This window comes from Mustela erminea, chromosome 17, assembly GCF_009829155.1.
Source record: "Mustela erminea isolate mMusErm1 chromosome 17, mMusErm1.Pri, whole genome shotgun sequence".
In the NCBI taxonomy this organism is placed as follows: domain Eukaryota; kingdom Metazoa; phylum Chordata; class Mammalia; order Carnivora; family Mustelidae; genus Mustela; species Mustela erminea.
Window position 1 is genome coordinate 28,451,052 of NC_045630.1, and position 27,004 is coordinate 28,478,055.

Here is a 27,004-nt window from a genome sequence, read left to right on the forward strand (position 1 = left end):
TTGCCACATGAAGTGAAGACAGGGAGAGGAGAAATGGATAGAGATGCTAGCGGGCATTTGGTCAAGTGAGTGCTTTCGATTGTTCTCTATCAGTGAGCACACCTGGGTCAAGAAAAGTGGAGGAAGGGGATGCCTGAGGGGGGCTCAGTTGGTTAAGCCTCTCCCACTCTTGATTTTGGCTCAGGTCATGATCTCAGGGTTATGAGGTCGAGCCCTGAGGCCCATGTAGGGCTCTGCACCCAGCAGAGTCTCCCCCTCCCTTCGTTCCCCACCCCCACGCTCGCTTGTACACGTGCTCTCTCTCTCTTAAAATGTCAGTATTCCCATCATACTAAAAAAAAAAAAATCCAAAAATTGTAAAAGAATTAATCTCTATATACAGAAAAACCAGACAGTCAAATCTGAGTATTAAACCATTTAATTCTCAAACCACTCACATGCATAATGTTCTTTTACACAGTGTTAAAATAAAGAGGAAAATGTATTTTTATACAAACAGAATTTCAAGTATACATTAATAGACTTTTCAAATTTCTAACCAAGTTGCTAAGATTTCATTCACATTGTTCTTAAAGCTGTTCAACGAGAAAGCTTTTGCTAAACTGCTTTAAATATGTTTATATAAACCCATATCTTCACTCTTTCTGAATCTCCCTCCCCCAACCCCAGTCTCAGCCCGCCCTCCTGCCCTCCCCCCTCCCCCGACACGACAGGGCTTCCGGGGCTCTAGGAGACATGCAACCCCACCAAGGACTATTGGCTTGTCATCAGGGGAAGGACAGAATCTACAGGAGGAGAGACTGAGAACACCTGTCAAGGGAGAGAACAAATCTAATATAAATCAGAATCGTATCTTATAGCCTTTGTTTTCACTTGAGTTTTTACTTAAAGAAATCTCAGCCTCCCACAAAACCACCTAGAAGTTTCTGACAATTTGGTAGCTGAGAAAATAACTTAATACTGGGTATTTCCCCCTGGGGAAACTTCTACAATCAGGGTAGCCATTTTAAACTTCCTCATTTTCCTTGTTTCTTTTTTTCCCTTTGGCAGGGGGTGGGGACGCTTAAAAATGGGTAGGACTTGTGTGTTGACATTAAAGAATTTGGTTCATTTCACAGGGTCTGGCAGGAGTTCTCCCTCCTCAACTCTCCTCCTGAAGTAATCTGGCTTCAGGGCCAGGAACAGCCACTCTCCTTAGGAATTAAAGTGCATTTGTTCAGTAAAAGGGGGGTGAGGGGAGGTGCGGTTTACACTTAAGTGATAATGATTAAAAGAGGGTGGGGTGAGAGAAAATCCTATTCCTATATATAGGTATTTATAATTAAGGTCATAATAGAAACAAATATTCTCTAAGGAAATAAGATGCACGAACCAGGGCCAGCACCCGCAGAGGGGGAAGGGCGCTCACCCGGCTCACTGACTTTTCTGAGGCATCTTTAGTAATGGTGTAATACCTTCAGATGAAAGACACAAACCTCAAATGTTTGTTTTTTCTAAGGGAAAAAACAGACCGGTAGGTTCTTCTAGTTTAAAACTCTACCTCATTCCCTTTCAGGGATAACAACATTTTAGAAACTGATTGTCTGTTTTAATACGAATCTTTGATTAGCAAGTTGTGAAAAAATGTTACGTAAGTTTGTTGCTTAAAAAATACTATGGTAGCCTTTAAAAATGCAGGAAGAGGGGGCACGTTGATCCTTGCTATCGGTATCAGGTGAGGGGAAGAGAAATTTTCCTATAGTCTCTTTATTTGATAGCTACCACCACAATCTTATTTTCTGACTATTTTCCTTGAAGTGCTTTACCGTGTCTTGAGGGACAAACCCAAGAGTTTTCCCAAGAGACGTAAATGCTACATTATTAGCTGTATGAAGAAGTGATGGGCTCAAGATGAGAAGGGGGAAATGGTCCTGGGTTCTGGCCTCTGAGTCCAGTGTGATCTGCTATTCACAGTGACCAGTAGGAAGGCACAGTGCCAGGGACAGGTAGATGGGGGACAGCTGTCACCCACCATATATAAGCACCATAGAGAACAGGTGGACAGATTTCTTTCAGACCATGTCCATCTGAAGGAAACCACATTTCAGCTACCTTGACTTTTCTATCTTTGAACCCTCAGCCTTCTCTTTTCTCAGGGCCAGAGCGTGAATGGGTCCCAACCCTGAATGACGAGGAGCCAGGAAATCTAAGTGCTCTTCCAAATGATGCTAACATGCCAAAGATGGAGAGTTCTGGTTTTCAGATTTCTTAAAGGAGAGGCCATTGGTTCCTTACTGAATTGGCAGATCCCTTCCAGTTCTGCCATTAGGTCACAAAACAACGCAACGGGCTAAAACTGTGAACACAGACCAGAGCAGATAAAAAGGTAGTGGACTGAGACAGAACACATTTCTATCGTTCGGGAATGTTTTTCTTCTGTTGAGCAGGCAGAGGGGAAGGGTGGTGAAACTGTAACCAGACTAGCATCATGTAGCTATTTCAGAAAGGACTCCCTCCAAGTTGGAGAGGAGCCGGCAAGCCCGTCCACTAGGGCAGAGAACTTGACTGGGCTTCACAGTTCCGAAAGAGAATTCCCGATAGGGGATTTGTTTCATTCCTTGTTTAAAATCTAGAACAAGTTTATATATTTTGTACCATTACTTTCCCCTCCTCCTCATCATTTCCCCCCTCCCCCAGGAATCACAAAATCCAGTGCAGTTTGATTTGCATCAAGTTCAACGTTTCACAGTACTCCACAATCCTCCTCGGTATGAAACTCTAAGGCCTACTCTCTGATGCATGCAAGTCCCAAAGGCTACTGTTTTTCTCTTCCACCCCGTCTCAAGAAGCCTCAATTTTCTAAGGCGTAGGAGGCATTTTCTCTAGAAGATGTTGCAGCATTTACATGCGATGTAAAGGCCTCCATGCTTTAATGAAACTCCGTAGCCTGATGCTAATTCAGTCCTCTGCACTGACCAATCTTCCCTTCTAACCAATTTTTCTTCTTGAACATACCACCTATCTGAAATGTAAAGTAGCAATTACTGTAGGCAAGATATGAATGAAAATTTCTACAGTGCCCAGAATTCTCTCAGAAAAGACTGCTATACCTGAACTTGCTCTTAAACAAAAATTTCTATCATCAATGAGAAATCACTTGGTAGCTAGTCAGTTTGAATGGGGAGAGGGTGTCGCACTTGTAAGGTAATCAAACAGTTCTCCCCTTCCCATTACCATGTGCGAAGCTGCCATGGGCAGGCATTTTTACTAGCTGGTGTGGGAAGAAAGAAAGATACGGAACCTCATTTAGAAATTACCAGGTTAGGTCTCTAACACCCAGAATAGAGATACTAAAATGACTCATTTCACATTTCATGTAAAATTCAGAAATATTTAAGCCTTAGCTAGTGCATATCATTCACAAAAAACAAACAAACAAAAACAAACAAAAAAAACCCCAACCCAACAAACAAAAAAACCCAAAGTGAAAGCCACTTTACACTGAAATCCCACTTAGAAGACCGGCTAAGAGACAAATAATCAAATGTATCACCATGACCCCCAGGAAGGATCCTTCTCTTTTTCCATTAACTTTAATAATGCTTCCTGTTTATTTTACAAATAGAAATCATCCTAGGTGGGCTGGGCTTGGCCCTTTTAATAAGTTCAAGTGCTCTATGTTAGCTAGCACAGTTGAGAAATCTCCACTCAAATCACATATGCAAAGGAAAGAGGATTCTAGAGATCTGACTTTGAAAATCTGTTTTGCTTACCTACGCACACCTGGTATTTGGTATGGAGACCAAACTGGATGGAAGGCAACATCTCTCTCCAGAACTACTTTGAGGACAAACGGATGATCCGTTTTACCACCTGAGCCTTGGCCAACTTTAAACTCAGAGTCATGCTGGGATACCAATATGACAAAAAAAACAAACAAACCAGGATTGAGGTTATCCTGCTGAAGACCACTCAAGATTACCGGGCCAGTGATTCTCAACTTTGGCTGCCCACTAGAATCATCTGGGGAGCTTTAAAGTCCAAGCTGCACAGCAGACCAATTCAACATGAGGGTCCAGCGGGGCGGGGTCGGGGGACATTGTGTACATGCCCCAGGTGATGCTAATGTGCAGCCAGGATGGAAAACTACTGGCTTAGGCCAACTGGCTCAGTAAGAAGAAGCATGCAGGCCAGTGTTCCCTCAAGTCAGAGGGAAGAAAGGTAAGACTCCACGCTTCCTCTCAGATTCATAGATTTAATACGTGCCCCAAACACATGACCTAGGCATCTCTCACTTTTTGTTTTGTTTTTAAATAAATCACTTTGGCTGTAACAGGTCACACTGCCAACAGTACATTTCAGATTTAGGTAAGTCTGCACTTAAGTATATGTTACAGCAAAATAGCTGGGCACATGCCTAGAACAGACTTGGCCCAAAAAGATAAGCCAGAGGGAGGAGGATTCCTAAGCAGGCGTTAATTCCTGAGTCTAGGATATTAGCATGGCTTACAGGCTGACAATTATTCTACAGTTAGAATCTCAATAGCTGGACAGCTCTTTCTGCCCACCGGTCCTGTCCCTGTGCTTTAACACACACACACACACACACACACACACACACACACACACACACACACAGGCACACATGCAGAAAAGAAAGGAAGAGAAACAATAGCTGTGGTGAGTAGACTCACATGGTTTCCTGCCTCATCTCCCTCCAGAACTCATGCTGTGTTCAGGCAGACCACTAGATCGTTGGTCACCGAGGACTAATGACCATCTCATTATTTGGAATTTCACACTGTATCATTGCTTGCCTTTCCCAGTCACCAGGAAAGCAAATACTTATCAGCCAGTACCTAAACACAGAGGCCAGCCTCTGCACGTCTGAAAACAGATCACCCTCTCGTTCTCGCTTCTAACCTGAGAACGCCCGTTTAGATGTTACCACCAGCCAGTGCCTTCGAATGACAAGGTGGAAAGTGCCACAGATCCATGAAAGGGCCAAGAGTCCTTCCTAAGCTAGAACATGTGTTCCAAATGCAGGTATCCCAACATGGCTCAGTGTACTAGTGCCCCACAGGGAAAGACAGGTGAGCGTCACAGCCGGATTTCAAGGTCAGGTGGTGTGACTAGTGACAATTACTGAAACCCAGTTTCCTGACACCCGCAGCATCCAGGTGAGGCTATCTTGACTACTGTTAACAGCAGAGGCATTAAAAATAGGACTATCTCTTTGCAGTGGCTAAAAGCCAAACAAGTGATCCAAAACCCCATGTCACGCACCCCTCTGTGTCAAGATACTGGCAAAAGGCTCATCATTGGGCAAGTATGGTTAACCATCGGGTCCCCCAGGAATGGACCATCCAGGGCAATGAACAAAAAACACAGCTCAGGATTCAAACAAAATGTTCATATCATTAAAAGGAGTTTGGTGCATCTTTACAAAAAAACAAAAATAAAAACAAAAAACCAAACCAAAACAAAAAACCAGAAAGATTCCACATGCACTGCCACTCTGGCCAATCAGAAGCCAGCAGATAAAAGCACTAAACCAAAGGATTCTGACAGCGTTGGATCCGGACACTGGAGCTAAGTACCAGTATCGGCACATGACCATGAGAACTGTGCTACCGCAGCCTCTAGACTGTGTGTCCGGCTTTTCCTTCGCTTTGCTACAAAAAGCACACTCTTTCTTCAGCCAAGTGCTCAGAGGTAGAGGAGCTGAAGCGAGTACAAAAGGGGACGAGGTGGACAGTGGCTGAGGAACGCAGCTTCCTGCCCAAAGGGCTATAGGGCAATCTTGGAATATGCTCAGTCTTTAATGGGAGGTAGACTATTCTACACTGACTTATATGCCTTCATCAGACACCTGTTTCTCTCTCTCTCTCTCTCTCTCTCTCTCTCTCTCACACACACACACACACACACAATCACATACACATCACGGCAACTCGCAAGAAAATTGCAACTTGCAGCAAAAGTATGCCCACCCCAACCGCTCCTTTCACTCTAAATTTGATATCCAACCCCAGCTCTTCTCAGGGAGATGCAAGCCAAGTTTGTTATTTTGAGGTCCCTCTTTAGGCCAGGCTTTTTAAACATACATTTCACTTTAACACCTACATTTTTTTTTGTCTCTAAACAACAGCTACATTAAGTGGGTGCAATGTGTTATAACATCTTTATAAATAGGAAGTGCAAGAAATAATTTTCTTAGCCAAAATACAAAGCAACAAAAAGCTCTCATAGCCTACTATGCCCAAAATCAGATTTTTCAGAATCAATGATACAGGTAACAAATGCTTCTAACGCTACCAAGGTCATAGTGGATGAGTAAATATATTTCTAAACATACATTTATGAAAAAAGATACTACGAAAATAGCCAAACTTCCCACAAAAGTTATTTGCATGAACTATCTTTAGTATACCACTCTGTGTTCAATGCACATGCATATACGATTGAGTTCTATTAGTGTTATTTTTATTGGGCCAGTTTTCCAAAAAGAAAACAGGCTCATTTTTTAAAACTTCAAGTTACATGATTTAAAATCATTTTTTAAAAAATATTAGAAATACCATATAAATCCTAAATATCTCTGCTATCTCACTGATAGCTGTTCTAGATGGAGAATTCAGCCACACTCTCAGTGACCCCTGCTTGAGCGCCTCGGCTTCCAGAGGAAACACCCTTTAAGCTTTGTTCCCTGTGTTGTAATTCTGTTTCTGCACTGGTTTGTAGACAACCACTACAGTGAGGACTCCATTGCTTTAGAGGAAACTCAGTAGATCATCTTTAAATATGTCATGAACATCTGCTTTAAGACATAGCTAAGAGCAGAAATCTAAACCCTAAGGAATTTCTATTCCCGCAGAATGCTGAGACCAGCCTGAGATGCTGAAAGACTCAGTATGATCTCGGTCTACAGGTGTCCTTTCCTCTGACTCTGTTCTCTTCTGCAAAGCAAGACCACAGTACTTCATTCTCATGCCACCAGCAGAGGATTTCAAACTTAAGCCTCACAGAGAATCTGGAGGAGGACACAAAGAGTGGTCCCCCACGGAACGAGAGACTTCTCCATAGACCACTGTAAGATTTTTTTCATTCCCTGGGAATGTATTTTTAAAAGGCTTCTCTGTCACAGAAAGCATACTTTGAGGTACATCAGAGTGGAAATGTGGGTCAAAATGAAAATGTTAAGGCTCGTTTGTTTTTAATCCATTGAAATTTGCCCCAATCCTTATATGACAAAATCTAATCCTGATGCTTAATTACCTCAAACATTTCATCCCTGGCAATCCAACTACAAATGCTGAAGTGTTTTTCCTTTCCCAGCATTTTGTAGAGCCCTATATTAAGCCGTCGGCCCTGAGTACCTTTTCCTGTATTTGCAATTCCTGAGGCCTGGGCTCAGGAACAGAGACCTCTTTACTCTCTGATACCTGGGGATGACCAGCAAGAAGCACTCACCACTAATTCTCCAGAAACCCACTGCCCACGGAATGGATAGATAATCCCAAATCTTTCTTCTCTTACAAAGCATACTGATTTGGGGGGGGGGGTGATCCTTTTTAGAGCAGAATTTTTTATCTACCCATATTTCTTCTGTCACAGCAATAGTCTAAACTAGCACAAGGCAGCAGGAGTTTAAATAAAGCACCCTAAATGACAAAAATCCTCACAGTTCAGTGATCTGTTCCTTTAGATGACAGGTTGACAGCAACTGCTAATTTTAAAGGACTAACAACAGATTAAATTGAGCAATGAATTTTCCCACATGAAAGGTGATGGGAAACGGGATGAGCTTATTCATCTCCCAGCACAGAACTGCGCCCGAGGTGGCGTGGCGGCAGTTAAGGTGGGATGAGGACGTGCGGGTGAAGCTTTCAATGATCTCAAGAACACGATCCATGCAGCCACTCAACAGAAACTCCTGTTGAAAGAGATTTAGTAGCCATATGACTTTTCCATACCACAGGCATTTGGGCCTATTTGTAAACTTAAATACAGCTGACATCTCTAACAGCAAGCTTTTTACTCCCTCTGGAGTGTTTCTGGCTCAGTTATGTACAGTTACTGTAGCTTCACAGAAAAACAACAACAACCAGCAAATGGTCACAACTTAGAACTTGGAACAAAAGAAGAACAAAATGGAAATTCTGCTGTTAGATAAATGAAACTCAGTGGGTGTGCAGCTAACGAAGCCTGTTCTGGGTACTTGTCTCATTCTCCTTCTAGCTCCTTGACTGACCCAAGGTAGACATCATAAGTGGTTTCTACGGCACAAACAACTAACCCAACAGAGAAATCCAGAGAAATCAATAACCTAATGGTACCTACAACAGATTAAAGTGGTCCCAAATCCTTGACACACATGCCATCAAATGGTAAGGTATTTCCTCCCCCCTTGATCTGAGCTGACCAGTGACTCCTCTGACCAACAGTGTATGGCGGTGACCCTATGGGAGCCACCTCTGAGCCTGGATCAGGAGGCCTGGCACCTTCCGCCCAGCCTCTTGGGAGGCCTGAGCTGCCATTTAGTAAGTCTTGGACTGCCCTGATGGAGAGACCACATGGAAAGTCCCTGAGACTCCAGGCAGGGAGAAGAGGCCTGCTGAGCCCCATCTTCTAGCCATCCCATAAGGCATCAGGCCTGTGAGATCGGTGTGGACACTGGAGACCAGCCCAGCCACCTACTGAATACCCAGGTGACCCCAGTCATCACCACAGGGAACCAGAGAATTGTCTAGATGAGCCCTTCCTGAATTCTGATTCATAACATCGTAAGACATATAAAGTTGTTATTTTAAGTCACTGTAGTTTAGGGTAGTTTGTTACAAAGCCAGGTATACAGGAATGCTATCTTTCAGTTTTTGCCTTGGTGGCAACTTGAACTGATTCACAACTGTCCCTACCAAATGGGTGACTCCTGAGTCAATGAGCAATACCCCCAGAAAATATCCCCCATCCAACATCTGCTCAGAGACTTTATCTTCTGAAGAAATCTTCCAAGCATGCTTTCTTGAGTTGAAAATCCACTGAAAGCAGTAGTTACTCGCTATTGTTTCTTCCAGTTCATCCCAACTTGTTGTAAGTAAACAGAGTCAATAGGATGTAGTGGAGGGAGTCTGGGCTTTGGAATCAGATGAGAAACTATTGGGTCTGCAGTTTATTCATTGTGTAACCCCGGGCTCCTCAAGTTTCTTCATCTATAAAACGTCATAGAATTACACCGTTTAAAGGCAACATAGTCTAGTACAGTGTCAACTCTAGTGTCAGACTGCCTGGGTCAAACTTCTCTGTGCCTCAGTTTCTCCCTCCCTAAAGCAAGGAGAGTAACAGTGTCGCTCTGACGAGACTGCCGTAAGGACTGGGTGAGTTAGCTGATGTGAGACACACGGATCTGTGCCTGGCACGTAGTAAGCATTCAAAAAAACTCAACTATTTTTAGTTCTACTGTTATCACCTCACAGGCTTATTCTGAGGATTAACTGTGATTATGCCACTAAAGCACTTAGGCCAGTAGAGTCTGTCCCCTTCTCTTTGATCTCTGTGGTGAAAAAAAGAGATATATCCAGACTCTAGCCAAAAGGATTCAGGACTCTCAATATAGGAAGCCACAGCTAAACTATGTCTAAAATCCATTTTGTTATATAAATTCCAAGCACATGGTCTGGTACCAAAAAGTACTTAATATTTACTTTATAGAACAGAGTCTCCTGCATACTACTTATCACACAAGTGATTTCACAGAATAGGAAACATTTTTCCACAAGAAACTCGGACTTTTGGCATTAGGGATTAATTCAGGTTCGAAGATTCACAGTTTATTAAATTGTGCTGTTGTCCACACAGATGCCGCACATATAGCTCCCTTCACTGGATGGTGAATTCTAGCCTCCTCAACAGGACTTACTGAGTAGACATGAAGAAGCAAGCATTAGAAAAGTTTTCTTTTTCAAGAATTGCTCTGCCTTTATAACTCAGCTCTGTTGTTTAAAGCTTCCACTCTTTGAGTGAGCCGGCCCTTCTCAACTGCATGAAGATGGGAAGTACTTGTGATACAGATAATGAGGAAGATGCGAGAGAAGAAATTTATTCACGTATGTACTCTGTGAAGACACTACACGTACTCTGTGAAGAAACTACACATTTCACGTAATGACTGCCTTTTAAGTCACTGCTGTTCCTCCCAGTTGAGGGAGAAGGAAGTCTGCCTACACAAGAAAACTGGAGAGTCTGCACATATCTTCCAGATTTGGAGACCACTGCTGTTGTCAGTAATTACATCCTTTGGAATGTAAGTCAGTCAGGTGTTTTAAAGGACTCATAATATCCAACTTTGGCTTGTCCTGAGCAAGAAGACCCACTTACTGCAAAGTAAAAAAGACTGGTCCTGGGAAAAGCACTACCTAAAAAGGAGAAGACTGAAAACAGAGAAACTCCAGAAAGCAAAGAAGGCAAAACATAAGACTGGTAATTAACAAAGAAGTCATAATGCCCTGCCCACATGCTGGGCACACAACATTGTTTTCAATGCTTTCACACAGAAATGACAACTATTCCCTAGAACTCGTGTGGAGCTGGAGGCAGATGGTTCACTGGGCTCTCTAAATTCAATTGCTTTCACAAGTTCTATATCCCAGATTAATCAGAAAAGCAACACTCCACAATGTCAAGAATGCTGTATTACTCTAAGTGCTCTAAGACAAGGGGGTTCTAACCTAGGCAAATATTCTGGAACTTTACAGTTTCAGGGTTGTCTATTACTCCTCGGGCATATCATACACATAATACTTACTAATGTCCAACTCAGAAAAAAGGAACTTTAGGAACAAAATGCCTAGTAGAGAGGTGCCCTACTGGAGGTTAGGTCATCTGAACTTGGTATGCGTTGGTTGAACTGACAACAAAGGACGAATCAAATTCACTACATTGTGTCAGCATGGCCTAGAACATTTTGTCTTGATAAATTTAACTCAGAAGTCTATGCATGGTTTCCATACAGGGAACAATTATATTCTCCTCTTATACGGAATTCTGTTTATATTCATCCCAACATCTTCCATGTTTTGCACATCTGGCATAAATAAGCTATTTGAACAGTAAGAATGAACATTCAGAGAGCAAATAAATAATGGCCCGGTACATATTTAGAAAAATGATAGTAACAGAAATTGCAAGATGGGTCTAAGAGCAATTTGAAATCCTCAGAGATTTCATCGTATTTTAAAACATTCATTGGGGGGAAAAAAATAAAGGAAGGGAAGAAGATTTGGCTTTTTACTACTCCACATTGAACAGAGTGAGTTTGAGGAAATGAAAATGAAGGTTTGTAGTACAGAGAAAGGGTAGAGGTTTCTAATCTAGAAATACAGTATTTTAGGTTAAGAATCAAACCACTTATTCATAACAGAAGTTAATTTTTAAAACTAATGGGAAAAAATTCATTCTTGCCATTATTATGCAAATCAGCTCAAGTGATCTCAGAGGAATGGCAAAACTTACTTATAAAAACATTAACTTTTTTCTTACAGTATTTTATGTAAACATGGTACTCATTTAATCCTACATTATTATGCATGGAATTATTTTTTAAATTACTTTGTTACATCTGTAACTACCATCCTAAACTTTAATCCACCTGCACCTTCAAGGCAAGGACAGATCATAAGGCTATTCCAAATGCTTTTAAAGCAATGGGTATCATTAAAAAGGAACACATAGAGGGTTACAAGACAAAGATCTGGAAAAAGTTGGCAAGCTCTTTCAAGAAACTGATGCATACATGGCAACACGAATTTAAAAGCTCAACCAAACTATTATAAAGACAAAATGGCAGAAGTGCCAATTTTGGGGGTCACTGTTTCAAATCTAATTCTGCAGTTGGCAAACTTTTCTGTCAAGTGACAAACAGTACATCTTCAGGCTTTGCTGGTCATGTGGTCTGAGTCACAAAGCACTCGACCTTGCCATCACAGTGGAACCAATACCTGAAGAACAGGTGTGTCCCCTTTCCACCACTGCTTTCTCTAGACAAACAGATGGCCTCAGGATTGGGCCCTGGGGGCCTCAGTCTGCTGAACCCTGATCTGATTCATAAATTCTCAGGATGTACTTTGCTAAGGGGCATCCTCTCGAACCCAGGGGTTTACCTGACTTAATAGCTTTGTGTCCCATTTCTAAATCTCTGCAACTAAAGTACTTCTGTGTTGTGTACCCTTCCCAAATGACAAAGGTAAAGAGCCCTGTTTTCAAAGACAAGTTCAATAAAGACCTCTCTGTTATGCCTTAAACCAGTAAGTAGATGAGAAGAGCATCTGAGGAAGAGGAAAAACAAAACAAAACAAAACACACCTGTCTGTTGGATCTAAAGAGAGAAAAACTTCCAGGATTCCAACCCTTTGATTAAATGCCTTCCACTACGATTAAGAAGACTGGCTGTCTTTGTTCAATTTAATTTTCTTTCCATTACCCGTTGTTTTTATTTCTTTAAATTAGATCTTCTAGTCAAACAAAATAAAATTTTTACTAGTTAAAAGAAATAGCTTTTAACTATTTAAAGTAACAGCTAGAAATTTTTTAAAGTATTTCTTGACCAGAGACTACTTGGCTAAGGATGGGGCTCACGATTTCACTCTTCCATCACACCAACTTCCATCCAGGCCAGATTTCTACTATGAAGGTGGGAGGAAACTGGTTTATTTCTATTGTCATAACATCTTTGGAAACTCTGTTTCACTGATATAGAGGGAACTGGAAACATGTAAAAATACCAAAAAACAAAGTAACAAGAAAACTTTCCTCAACTGCTATCTCCCTTTTTTTCCAATCCTTATCCTTTATTTTCACTTATTCAAGATTCGATTTGACTGTCTGGTACAATGATGGCGTGGGGGTAGTTGACAAATTACATAAAATAAAACTCAGCTTGGTTCAGAGGTAAATATGGTTCTGAGTAAAGAGAGAACAAGTCATTAGAAAGAGCCTTTCTGCCCAAGAACAGTGTTCCTGTTCGTGCCAATGCTACATCGAGATACTGGTATCAGAATTCAGAGAGAATAAAAGGTACCTTTTAGAATGAAAACAGATTAATATACTGCCATCTCTCTTCTTTTGCTGACAATACTGGGTAGCTCCTTTGCTATTAAGTGCCACTCAATGAATGAAAATGGTCCCAGTGTTTGCTATTTCATGGCATTTAAGTACTTAATGATGATTTAGCTCTGACTGCTAATGCAGTTCCCTTCACAAGGTGACATGTGCAAGTTAAGATTTGGTAATGAATTTTCGGCATTAGCTATAGTCCATTTAGTACGTCCCTAAGAGAGGTATCCTCTGTGCACACACCAATACAGCTATTCCTTAATGGAGATAGAACACTACTAACCCTATGACCCTACAGTGATGTTAGCTAAGGACTAGGACAATGTCACAGTGAACCTGAATAAGAATCTTGGATAGTTATTTAGAATAATAATATCTTTTCTGGCTAACATGGAAATTGCTTTCAGAAACTTTTATTTGTTTAAAAGCTAGCCTGGCTTGAACGTTCACGAATCTCATGGCTCTGGGCTAAGCCAGTTAAGAGGTGAGAACCAGCAAACATGACTGTGCTGCTGTGGTCCCGGAAGACCTGGTAGCACTCTATTCACAGTATCAATACAGCAGAAACCTATGACAAATGAATGGGAAGGGAGGTGAACCCACGAAACACTCACAGCATTTCCACATCTACTAAACAGCCCCGACTTCATTTAAAAGGTCAGTTGCTAATCCTCTGGCTGGAGTACTTGGAGTACTTGGAGTACAAATGCTGCAAAGTCTCTCTTGACAAAGATGACTGCACTTCGCCTTTACAATTTGGTAACAGTTTAAAAAAGCTCTATTTCCTCACAGAAAAATCTAAGAAACTAACAAAGCATAAAGAACTTTCCAGCATACTACTTCTCACAAGTAGGATGAACTTAACATTTTTTTGGTAGGCTTGAAAGCTCCATCGACAGCAGCGTATTCTGTCCTTCTCACATGCCTGCCTATTCAGTAATGGCAAAATCTGTCCACGGACAGCCTAGATGACCAGCTAAAAGGTTTCCCTATAGATTTTAAGCTAATTTCAAATCCACTTCTATGCCACAGAGCATAGCTGGTCCCTAAGACGGCCCTATCATGCTGTTGCCCAGCTAAAGAGGAGAATGCTCCAGTCTAGGTCTCCGAAAGACAAAAGACGGCTTCAGCGGATTGTGTAAGGGTAGGCTCTTATCACATGGTAGCATCATTACATTCCTATTACAAGACGCATTTCCACGTTCTTCCAGAAGGGAAAATAATCACTCTCTGGGGACACGGTGCAGCTTTGTGTGTACGTACAATTCGCAGATTGCTCAGGAGCTACTCTTTGCACTCTCACTTCCTGTCATCAAAGAAATGCCATTCTTTTCCACCCACCTTTCCACATACCACAGAGCATTCTCAGAAAGGGAGCACGCTACTAACGTTCTCACAGATGGCTCACCGGCGCAGGCATGACCAGCCCTGCCCCGGATCTCTTTTACAATCATCTATGCCTCTGCACCAAAATAACTCAAACCACTGCATATTTAAATACTCTTAAAACACTAATGATCCATTAGGATACGCTATGAGTTTTTCTCTTTTCTATTTGCACTGTAAGCATCTCCTTGCCTGCACCCCTTACTAATCCTCCTCCGTTCTCTGAATGCGAGACAGGGCATCTAAAACTCTACATGTTTGGTAAATTTTTTCTGACTCTCAGTGCTGGATTAGGAATCTCAGAAATCCCCAGAATTACCAAAAAGGTCCCTTGAAGTTTTAAAAATCTTAGGAATGATTAAGTAACCAAACCTGATCAAAACTGATCCTTTGATCAATTTATTGCAACGTGATTGTGCATGATGTTTTCTGGTGAATGCCCTGTAGTGTATTATTAAAAAGCAAAGCTCTTGGAGTCACCAGCAATTTGCTGATGATGGGTTTATGAATTACTAGGTTTGCAGACGCAAGACATGGATTTAGTGAGGTTCTTCTATTGGCTTGAAAATATAAACTTTTACATGTGTAGAAGGAAATGGAATTGTGGTTGCAGTAAGAACCATAGTGTTGAATTTCTTCAACCACACTATTGCAGAAAAAATGTGTTTAAAACTTCATATAAAAGTTATCAAATATGGAGACCTGTAGATTTAAAAATACAGTCCAGGCTCATTTCACTGGAAAGTGACACTTTTTGATGTATAATATTGCTGTTATGTGAAAGGAGGAGCCACAGAGACTGGATGAAACTTTGGTACTCAGCCTAACACATTAATTCATCTGGACTAGAGCCATTTCTTAACACCCAAAGGTATTTAAGCACTACGGGGTACAAATCCCGACCAGGAAGTGGCAGTGCTCTGCACCATTTGACATTCGCACAAAAACCCCACTTCCTTCCCTGCTCCCCACTTCCTCAGTAGGACACTCAAGCCCCCAAATGTAGCAGAACCTACTGCGAACACTCTGCTGCTCATTTCACTTCCAGTTGCCTAAAGTGCTTCAGGTGACGCTGCCCACGACAACACCGCTCCAAGATGGTGGCTTACAGGAAACAATCAGGCAAAGTATCAGATGCCTAATCAGAGCGAAGGTAAGGTCTAACCTTTCAAAGCAGTTAAGAACCACCAGGATACCTTTTTTTTTTTTTTCTCTTCAAATGTGAAACTGCATGTTCTGGCAGGGAGGGAAGAGGAGAGACGCCTCCTCCCTGGTGCCGTCCCGACTACTTCCTTCTCTCCTGTGGCTGGCTGGTTCAGATGACCAAGGCTCCTGCTGTTTTTTCAGATCTGGGCAATTATAGCCACCAGGATGATATGGACCAAAGTACAGTGTTCAAACATGACTGGTAGATAAATGACCATTTATCATTGTTTTGTTAAAAAATTTTTTTCTTATAAAGTTAACAAACCAAGGCTGTTGATCCCTGAATTAGAAAGTTGATTTGCTTGATTATTTTCCAAAGGATGAGGTGGGAAGGAGGAGGGGAAGAGCCTCTAGTGCTTCTGTGTATGTTGCTCATCCTCTAGTTTGGCAACATCTTGGGCGCATCTTCCGATCTAGTGATGTGGCATTTTGTAAATCTAAGTACCAGCCCAGGGCCCTGATGCTGGCTGCTGACGGCCCAAAGAGGAAGAGGGTCTGCCCCCTCCCCCTCAAAGTTTCAATCTGGCCCAGTGGTGGACACAGAGCCCTGGGCAGTTTCCCCAGGAGCAACTGTCTCTTCTTGAGAAGGTGACTCTTCCTCAGCTTGTCCTCGAGACGTGACAGTTGTTTCAGGGGAGATGCTATGAGGCCCCTCCAGGGGTATACAGCCAGGGTGGTTTTTGCGAAAGTGCTGATTCAAGATGGCCTGGAAGGGGAAGCTTTTGCCACAAACGTGACAGTGGAAGGGTTTGTTACCTGTGTGCTTGCGGATGTGATACTCCAGCTGATCTTTCCGGGTATACTTCTTGCCACACATGCGGCAGACAAATGGTGTGATACCCATGTGCAGGCGCATGTGGCGGTCCAGGCTCCCTTTCTGGTTGAAAGATTTGGCGCAGTAGATGCAGGTGAGACGGGGGTTGTACCGGAACCACCGCTCAGATACTTCTTGCTCCCGGAGATACTCCACATAGCCACTTACTCCCATCATTGCGGACTCCTCCACCTGTGCCAGGTGAGGAACGCAAGAAAGAACACTTATGCTTAAGTATACATATTAAGAGAGATCAAATCTCTTTTCACTTCTCATACTAAGCCATCTGCTAATTTTTAGGAGAGATCCAAACAGGAAAGGAAATACTACAAAAAACATGTAGCTGAAGATGTTAATATAATACTACAAAGAACAATCTTAGGACACTCAGATTTCTTTCAAAGAGCAAGACAGCAGAGTTACTTGGGCTGACAACCAGCCTGCTCATCAAACCCCTGCTGAATGTCGTATTTTACAGTCACAGGAGAACCTTAGGCCAGTGGTACCATCCTCTGGACTCTCAACGATCACACAGGCCCTTAGGCAGTGCTGGCCCAGTAGGACCTTCTGTGATGATGGGAATGTTCTATAACCTGTACCATCTCATGCAGTAGCTCCTACCTATATGTGCCTCTTAAGCCTTTGTAATATGGCTAGTTCGACTGAGGAATTGAATTTTTAATTTTAATTGTTTTCAGTTAATTAAAATTTAAACTTAAATAGCCACACGTGACATGGCCAATGATAACAATATATGATGGCAGAGAACACATTATGTGTGGCAAGTACATCATAAATTCTATTTGTGGTACTATCATTAACACCAAAATCTAATCCTGCAGTAACTACCTTTACAAAAGATATACAATTTGTCAGTAACAATGTTCTTTACCCAAAAATATGTTAGTGCCATACCAATACATAGGATTTTCGTTCTACTCAAACTGTAACTGACCTCGGAGCAAATTGGCAGAAGAGGTGGGAAAGGAAACAAGGCTGAGATATGGATTTACTAACTCAATTATTCCTTCCTGTACCCTTTTCACAAATTGATACTTATCAAGTATTCACTGACTGTTGTCCACCAAAGACAAAGACCGATAACTACAGAGAAAGAAGTGTAAGACTTGGTTTCTGATTTTGCCCTTTGAATAAAAGATATACGATCTGAAGAGAAACCAGAATAAAAGATATAGTTTCTGAACAAAAACCAGACAAAGATTAATAGGATCAATACATATTCCTCATGATGCTGCTTATTCACTTTTCAAACAGCTTACCCTGAAGGTTACGCTGGCAATATGGCGCACAGACGTATTACCGTCTCGCTTTATACACCTGTTTGTAGTGGTTTTGAGTTGATTTAAACAGATTATTAAGATAGAATAATCTGTGATGCCTGGAGGCTCAGTCAGTTAGTGTCTGCCTTTGGCTCACATGATCCCAGGGTGTCCTGGGATCGAGTCCTGTTTTGGGCTCTTTGCTCAGCAGGGAGCCTGCTGCCTTGCTTGCGCTTGCTCTCTCTCTGACAAATAAATAAAATCTTTAAAATAAAATAGAGTAGAATAATCTGTGATGTATATATTATCTCTCCAATCTCTCTTTTAAAACGATCTCCCTGCCAAAGTTAAACTTTTTATGTTGTGGTAACAAATATATCTAAAACATTAAAAAAAGCAATTATTATAAAAGCAGCATTACAACGCTGCTATTAATTACATCACTAACCCTTCAGATTACTGAAAAGGAAAGCTTTCCTTTTCTTTCTGATTTATTTTTCCTTATGACAGTCAGAGTATACATATTTTCCTAACTTTTCATTAACAATTTTAGGTAGAATGGTATGCTGAATTGCCAATCACCCAAAAATTATCATCCAATGGAAAATTTTTTCTTCATTAACCTAACTTATTTCTCTCCTTTCACATATTATTATTATTTTTTAGAGAGAGCCACAGGGGAATGGGGAGAGGGAGAAGAAGAGAATCTTAAGCAGGCTCCTGCACTGAGCACAGGCTCCATCTCATGACCCTGAGGTCATGACCTGAGCCAAAATCAAGAGTTGGATGCCTAACTGACTGAGCCATCCAGGTGCCCCTCTCATATTATTTTTGAAGAAAATTCCAGACATAATTTCATCCATAAATCTCCTACTAAAGTATCTCTAAAAGACAAAGATTATTTTTCTTAATATAATCAAACTACCACTACCACCCCTAAAAAACCCAGTAATTCATCAATATCAATTAAAGACCTTGTTTTGTTTTACCTAATATGAACATTAACAAAGTAAGTGGTTAAATTTTTTAATATATGAAATAAATAAGGGCTCCTCCTACCTGGAAGTTGAGAGTGGGAACAATATATTTCTTTTAATGAATCATATAAAAATTTTGGATTTGCTTTTTATAACCATTTTTTGAAAGTTTATTACTATTACTTTTTTAGTTGGGGCTTGAACCCATGATTCCAAGATCAAGAGTCACATGCTCTTCTAACTGAGGCAGCCAGGCACCCCTAAACATTTTGGATTTATAAATGATTTTCATTCAAAATTCTTTATTAAAATCTCACCATTCAGAAATTACTGATATTTTCAGTCTGCTGACTTCTGAAATATTATATGTATACACATAAATACCATATATATAATGTAATGTTTTGAATAAAAAGCTTAGATGTGTCTATAAGCAGTATAAAAACGTATGAGGCAATTACAGATGTTTGGCAGAAGCTAACGTACCAACGCAAAGAGAAGAAAACGCAAAATTTCACTCTGGATTAACTGGAGAAAGACTCATCTAACTCGTATCTAACTCAGTGCCCTTTTCTTGAATTTCTTAAAAATGAATTTTGTCTCCTTTCACGTATGTAAACTGACAGTCTCCAGCATTTCCAACAGAACAGAAGCAGTTCTCAGCAGGCTTGGGAAGCAGTATGTGAAGTCAAGTGTTGAATAGTAAGCCTGAGGTTTTAGATTATTTCTCATTTGTTTTATATAACATTTCTTTCTGCTCCATTTCCCTAGATAATCAAAACTGAACTGCCATAAAGAACAAAGGATTAGCCCACTAAAAGTTCCTGGACAAGGCACGGAATAACTTCTCTGAGGCTTAGTTTTCTCATCCACCAAATTAAAAGGTTAGTACATGTTCTTCCAGCTCAACAATTCTCTCAAGAGAATTCTCAGGAGAATCAAACACAATAAACATACCATGAAACATTGTGAATGCATGTGATTACCCTGTGTAGCAATTAACGGTGCTGAAATGTGGGTTCAAATCTGAATCCTACTTAATGTGTGACCATGAGCAAGTTATGTAATTACTCCTGGGTCAATTTCTTCATCTGTAAATGAGTATCATAACAGCACCTGCCAGCTAGGTTGCAATGAGCACTGAATGAGTTAATATGCTAAAGTACTTAATGTAGCTAAGTAAACGTTAACTAGTATTAAACATTACAAACTTACAATACTACTCATAATCTCGAGGGTATCTATTCTCTAAAAAAAACTCCTGTTTAACTTTAAGTATCATACCAGCACTGTCCATAAGAAGAAAGTAAATGCATTTTAGTTATCTATGCTATCATTTTATCTTTTAAAATGTACTTAATTTTTAAGTCTTTCAAGTTATCCTTTTAAGTGAATTATTCCATATAATGAATACATTTCATATAAATTATTTCCAGGGGCACCTGGGTGGCTCAGTGGGGTAAGCCTCTGCCTTTGGCTCAGGTCATGATCTCAGGGTCCTGGGATGAAGTCCCGCATCAGGCTCTCTGCTCAGCAGGTAGCCTCCTTCCTCCTCTCTCTCTGCCTGCCTCTCTGCCTACTTGTGCTCTCTCTCTATCAAATAAATAAATAAAATCTTAAAAAAAAATAAACTTTCACACATATTAAGGTATATAAACTCAGCTCTTTTTTTTTAAAAAGACTTTATTTATTTATTTGACAGTAGGCAAGAGAGGCAGCAGAGAGGGAGGAAGCAGGCTTCCCGCTGAGCAGAGAGCCCGATGTCGGGCTCGATCCCAGGATCCTGGGACCATGACCTGAGTCTAAGGCAGAGGCTTTAACCCACTGAGCCACCCTGGTGCCCCTAAACTCAACTCTTAATACCATCTTCAGACAGAATTACTTACTTGCTTTATAGCCTGTACCTTCTGCTTTGGTCAGGTAACCCCCCTTGCAGAACTCCCATTTTTATCCCTATCCCATCTACATACGAATAAGTTATCTCTTTCTAACCACTTCTTAAAAAAGTGCATTCTCTTTCCGGAAGAACACTTTGCTATGGGGACACTGATTGTCAGAACTGGCTGCGAGCACTCCAGCTCCCCAGTACTGCTCCTCAAGTCACTGCAGTCTTTCCTGCTGGTGTTCTGTGTATTTGTTAGTCTGTCTTACCCACAGGAAAGGAAGAGGTGCAAGAAGGGGACAGATAGACAAGTAGCATAAAGGAACTTAAAGAATAGTGATATCTATCCTTTTTATCCCATGGCTGAGGAAAGGGGAACAACCAGAAAAACAGATTACTAAGAAATACTTTCATGGAGTCAGTATAGGATCTGACCTGAAATAAGAAAGGTCTGCCTTAGTAAATTTAACAAACACAAATTTGACAGGCGGTTGTAAGGCCTGTCCCACTGCGGTATGTATTTGCCTCACAGTCACCTTCACAGGGTCACTCACTGCCTCCTACCGGAGAGGTGAAGAGAAAACCCGGGTCCTAATTACATGAATGAAGTTCTTTTCCTCCAAGCTCGTAACATTTTCTCTAACACGTTATTAGAACCAAAAAACTAACTTCTAAAGGAAGTTACCTTCCTTTTCGGGTATCCTGACATGATAACATACAAGTAAATACAGTTTCTAACAACGTCCTACTGCTGTTAGTATACTGTGGATACAATAAACATCCAATGGTTTACATAAAAACTAAATAAGATACGATCATACAATGCAGAAGCTATCCAATCTTAACCCACCAGTGTTTCCTTTTAAAGAGCAAAAATATTTACAATTTACTGTGTTCTACTTGGTGAGCGCACAATCTTTTAAAAAAATAAATCTTCAGTGATACAGACTTATGAGAACAAATAAACAAAAATACCAACTACTTATACTACTTGCTAGGGAGAGTTACAAAAAAGATGGAAAACATCATTCCTAGCCTTTCTAGAACATTTTGGTCTAACAAAAGATTCCGGAAGAAAAAAAAATGAAAAAATACCAGCATACAAAAAAAGCAATCACACACAAAAAATGCATATGCAATTTATTTACAAATATATGCTACTATTTAAATCAGAAATTATGTAATATTACACCCACTTGAGTACAAAATCAGACTCTCTCCATCCCAGGTCCTAAATTACCTGCATGTAGTTTTCAGGGATTATTTATATTATTTTCAGTCAGGAATACAGACTGGTTCCTATAATCAGGAAAGTGTTCCACAATCTCATCTTTTTTCACTTCCCAAACTCTGCTGCCAACAAAAGTGTATTTCCTGCGTGCTCACAAGCCAGAGCAAAGAAGAGAAGTAATCAAATATGGTAGTTAGTTAACAGGGCCACTGTTACCTTGCCTACATCTTTTCTTTCTTATTCGCTATGTTCTGTTCACACGCAGTGGCACTTCTTCAACCACTGCAGCAACCCTAAATCCATTACATACCTGGGAGCTGGGCTGCTTAGGCTCATCCGTTCTCCCAGGAGACTCACTTCTGGCTCTGTGTCTCTCCGTCAAGGGGACAACACTGCCGGAGGGGCTAAATCTGTTGGAAGAGGAGCAAAAAGGGGACAGATAGACAAGTAGCATAAAGGAACTTAAAGAATAGTGATGTCTATCCTTTTTATCCCATGGCTGAGGAAAGGGGAACAACCAGAAAAACAGATTACTAAGAAATACTTTCATGGAGTCTGTATAGGATCTGATCTGAAATAAGAAAGGTCTGCCTTAGTAAATTTAACAAACACAAAACGACACAGCAGATAGGCCACAGGGCCTGGGGAAACTAGGCTAAATAGAAGCTTCTAGCCGTAAGTACTGGGAGACCATGTAAGCATAAATTAAAACTGGGTCTATTATTTTGTTTCTTCTACATAACTATTAGGCTTTTGGTTGTTCCTTCCCCCAGTGCCCATAGTAACTTGTTATATATTTCAGACTGCTGATACAGACAGACCATGGAGATTAAAAATCTCTGCACCCAAAGCTATTACTTCTGATACAGTTTTGACACTGGACACAGTGCTAACACAGGGGGCAATAAGTATTGTGCACAAGGAGATTTTAACTTTGAAGGACGCAAGAAGAGACCACCTATAGTGGATACGGGATGTGCTCTCTGAATTTCTCTGACACCCATGTGGCTTTCAAGACCAGTTGGGAACCAAAGTAATAGTTTCTTTAGTTTTCACTATTCATGCAGTCAATTTTAGTTTATTTTTTCTTTTTTTAAAGATTTTATTTATTTATTTGACAGACAGAGATCACAAGTAGGCAGAAAGACAGGCAGAGAGAAGGCAGAGAGCCTGATGCGGGCTTGGTCCCAGGACCCTGAGATCATGACCTGAGCTGAAGGCAGAGGCTTTAACCCACTGAGCCACCCAGGTGCCCCTTGTTTATTCTCAAGAGTGGAAAAAAACAAATGTTACCAATCTAAGTTGGTAATATTTCTTTCTTTCACCTGAGACTGTCTTTCAGTTTACTTAGATTAGAATTATTGCTACTTCCACCAAAAAAAAAAAAAAAATGTTCTAACATCTGCAATATATTAGATAAAGAAAAGTGAGGCATAAGGCATTTGTAGCACTGGTGGAAAATAGAGACTCTCAGGCTTGTGGTGCCAGCAGTCATCAATTAAAAAAAAAAAACTGGGAAGATATTATCAAACGGCAAATGAAAAAAAAAAAGGGGGAAAAACATCCAAAAAAGTTTCTTTGGAATTACTGTGCTTACACTAAAAAGAACAATCTGTGCTGGTACCATGCTTCCTCTAATCTGGTGGGTGGAGGCAAAGAAAAGTAAACACTGCTACAAAGGAAAGTAAAAGTCCCCGAGGCCACCTACCTGTGTGATAACGGACCACGGAAAGGCAAAGATGCCAGGCTCCCAGCTGATGATCAGCTCCCGGCCTGGAAATCCAAGGAGGCCCTGGCAATTACTGATCCTAGTGTGGCTGCAGCTGCTATCCTGATTCATTTACCATAGTTCCCACAACACTGTGAATACTTCACGACTAGGAGCTTCCTGCTTTAAAAAAATAAGAATGCAAATCTTTTGGCACGCCTCCAGTTTCCCCAATATCAGCTTGTCTTGGCTAACAACATCAAGTAAGGAAGATGCACTCTGCACCACAGGGAGGGCCTGCTTCAGCTGTGTCTGCTCAACAGCGGTTAGATGAACAAGGAAAACAAGCCTTACCTGTCAATTTCACTGCTTGTTGGCCGAGCCACCTTGGCTCCCGAAGATGCTAAAGGGTAATTTTCCTGTCCCACAGAACCGTGGCCTGTGGTGTCAATCACCATGGCTGTGACTTCCTCTGCACTACTCCCATCTTCTCCGGAAGGCTGATTCTCAGGCCCGAGCCACTCCTCCAGATTCTCAGTTTTGATGTGTACGGCTCCAAGGACCCTGACTTCATCATCACTGCGGGCCCCTCGGTCTGCTACTCCTGTTTCCACGTACCACTGTCCTGCTCGGTTGATTCGAAGAATGGGCTCCCGGCTCTCGACATCAGAGCTCTGTTCAATTATCTGGGGGCTGGTGGACTCCTCGGGAGGACTGAGCTCCCTGATATCCAACACAGCGCTTACCTGACCTCGCCGGTTTCCCTTTGAGGTGTTATGCCGAGGGCTAAGGGAACGGTTTAGATTTGGTGTGACCCTGTGCGATTCTGGAGGTCTTTCTGGATGCTTTGTCCTCGTTTGACTTAACTCGGCTTCAACTTCCGCCACGTTAATTTTGAAATGAATACCCTCCAGGATCTGTGTACATTTGTCGATAATATGCTGCATCTGCAGAAAACTGGCAGCCGTCAGGTAGCTGATGATATCTGCCAGTTGCAGGCATATCCGCCCCGTGTAACAGAAAGAGAGGAGCTGTTCAAAAACAGTGGGGTTCTTGATGACTGAAATGGAGACAGTACTCATCTCATTCAAGGACATGTGATCCCGGAAATAGGGTGAGCTGGCAGCCAGGACCACTTTGTGAGCCCGAAAAGCTTGTCCTTGCACGTTGACCACAATATCACAGAGGCGTCCCTGCATGCGCAGCTGGTTTAGATGGCTCAGGACAGAGTTGCTGAAGTCAGGGATCTCCAGTTGTATGTTCCCACCTTTCTCCATGGTCGTGCCTGAGGGTGTAGGCAGGCATTCAACCCTGCTGAAAGAGGAAACCATAATCATCAGTAGTTAGCATTTCACTCCTCTCAGGCTTTCCAATTCAAATCTATTTAAAACTAGTTGTGGGTAAAATTTCAAAATCTCCCAGTAAAAAGAGAGAAATTTCCTTACGTCTAGACATGGAAAAGAACCAATAGGTTTTTCAAATACCCTTAAAACCAAAATGGGATCACTAGACTTCTATAAACTCGAGCTATTTCCACACGTCCCTTACTAATAACCTATGCAACATCATAATATAAGTTCAACAGAACAGAAGGAGCAAATGCAGTTGTGACAGGTTTTTGTTGTTGTTCTTTGATCATAAAGTATTTGCACACTGAATATAAAATCCTGCGACATTTCTTTGGAGGAGAAAGTAGTAAGCTCTTTGAATAAATGTAATTAAACACAAATGAGTTGATTAGGTATCCCTCTTGTTTTAAATACTTTATTACACACTTCGAGAGTTAGGTTTATTATTTAAAAGGTCGCTAATAGCCCATACAAATGCAAGCCACTATTTCTAAGCTTAAGAGTCAGAGTCCCCACCAAAAGGCTTTGGGTTTAGGGCTCTGAATCAAACTCTAGGTTAGGAAACATGCCACAGCTGTGTCAGAACTCACTGAAGATGCAGAGAACTTAAAGTTCACTCTCAGAACCAGGGATGAGTAGGTAAACCTACTTCTACCTAAATTCAAAGTTAGGAATTTCAGGGTGGTGATGATACTGATTCTAAAATTTCATTCCCCAAGACTGGTTAAAAAAGAAAACAACAACAACAACAACAAAACAACAAAAAACCCCAGATCATTCACCAAGTATGGTCAATATTTTTACATTAAAAGATTTTTAAAAAAGAACTGAAACACTATGCCGGTAACTGCATCCAATAGCCTTCAGTGGTTGAGAGTAGTTTGTCTGAATCTCCACAGGAAGACACTGACTACAGCCCAATGTTTCCATTAATCTGTAACTTTGTAAGACATTACACAGTTATCTTAAGATCTAAAATTTCAGGAATTTATCTTGACAAGCTCACAGTACAGCCCCGCGTTTACAACACACTTATCGGTAAGTAGGGAAGTGTATACACTGCTTTCAAGAACCAATTTTAGCCAATCTGACCTTTTTCCAAAGCGTTTTTGTTTGTTTTGAAACTTTTAATCCAATAAGAGCCTCTGTCGATGCCATCATGAATTCAGATGTGTTTATTTTGGAGCCTACACCAGCGCCTTTTTTGTTTGCTCTTTCCGGCAATTCCCCAGTGAGGAGGAAGCCCCTGGAGTAAGGTCTTTACCGTCGGCACTGGAAGGGTGAGAGCTGTAAGAGGGAGAATCGGGAACGCCATGGGGCTGGTCACTCCGGTATCTGAGGGGCTTCAGCCTGCGTTAGGAAGCGTGGGTAGCGAGAACTAGCAGAAGGGCGAAATGTCATCGAGAAGCCGGGGAGCAGACGGGCGCAAGGCGCGAGGCTGGGGAGCGAGCAATCAGGTGAGGGCAGAGCACCGGGAAGGGGGCGGCGCCCCGGGACCCAGTCCAGGCGGTAAGCGTAGGCGGGCGGGGAGCTGCCCAGAGGTGGGTGTGTGTATCTGGGTGTGTCCCGGCTGCGGTGGGGGAGGGGGCCGCCCATCCCGGGGTCCTGAGGGAGGGGCCCGGCGAGGGGGCGGGTCCGGCAGCTCGAGCCGGCCCGGGGCCAAGGGGGTGGAAGGTCTCGGTGCCTTGAGGGTGGGGTGAAGGGGAGTGGCCGAGCGCCCCAGGAGCAGGCTGCGGCGGAGCCCGGACAAGGCGGCCCCGGTGCAGGGCAGCGGAACCGGAGTGCGGGGCCCGAGCCCAGTCAAGGAGCAGCACCTACCTCCGGGGGTGGAAATGGGCCGGAATGGGCCGGAACACCGTCCCGGAAGTGAAACCCCCCACCCCCTCCCCCGGAGCGGGCGACGTGCCGGAAGGAAATCACTCACCCTTACACCGCCCCCTCCCCCTCCCCCAGCGCTTTCCGTCCCTCGCGCCCCCTCCCCTCTCTTCCTTCTCAGTCGGTCTGAGGGCGGGAGCCCTGAGTCACGCGGGCGGCCATGTCTCCGCCCGTAACGGCGAGGTGGGCGGGGCCAAGAGGAAGGAG

The 27,004-nt window shown here is 42.1% G+C and overlaps 1 protein-coding gene across 5 annotated transcripts; it reads right to left on the minus strand.

The window, feature by feature from the left end:
• Positions 1 to 495: 495 nt before the first annotated feature.
• On the minus strand, positions 496 to 26,891 carry ZBTB37 (zinc finger and BTB domain containing 37). Of its 5 annotated transcripts, XR_004279999.1 has the most exons (6): positions 26,741 to 26,891; positions 26,015 to 26,209; positions 23,928 to 24,887; positions 22,176 to 22,275; positions 15,492 to 16,687; positions 496 to 3,001 (listed from the first exon to the last, which is right to left on the minus strand). XR_004279999.1 is itself a non-coding variant. In XM_032317620.1 (5 exons), the coding sequence occupies exons 3-5, from the start codon at positions 24,848 to 24,850 to the stop codon at positions 16,199 to 16,201; spliced, it is 1,512 nt and encodes a 503-aa protein (XP_032173511.1). In that variant the 5' UTR covers positions 24,851 to 24,884; positions 26,015 to 26,209; positions 26,741 to 26,891; the 3' UTR covers positions 12,502 to 16,198. The 5 variants fall into 5 exon arrangements, 4 of the variants coding, with proteins under 4 accessions (XP_032173511.1, XP_032173509.1, XP_032173513.1 ...); XM_032317620.1 differs by lacking the exon at positions 496 to 3,001 and having other exon boundaries at positions 12,502 to 16,687; positions 23,928 to 24,884; XM_032317618.1 differs by lacking the exon at positions 496 to 3,001 and having other exon boundaries at positions 12,502 to 16,687.
• Positions 26,892 to 27,004: the final 113 nt, after the last annotated feature.

Coding starts and splice junctions, on each gene's coding strand:
- ZBTB37 (XM_032317622.1), bottom strand. CDS start 24,850: ATGGAGAAAGGTGGGAACATACAACTGGAGATCCCTGACTTCAGCAAC. Junction 22,276..23,927: donor ACAAGCAGTGAAATTGACAG/GTAAGGCTTGTT, acceptor CTCTTCCAACAG/ATTTAGCCCCTCCGGCAGTG. Junction 16,688..22,175: donor CTAAGCAGCCCAGCTCCCAG/GTATGTAATGGA, acceptor CACCTGGCACAG/GTGGAGGAGTCCGCAATGAT.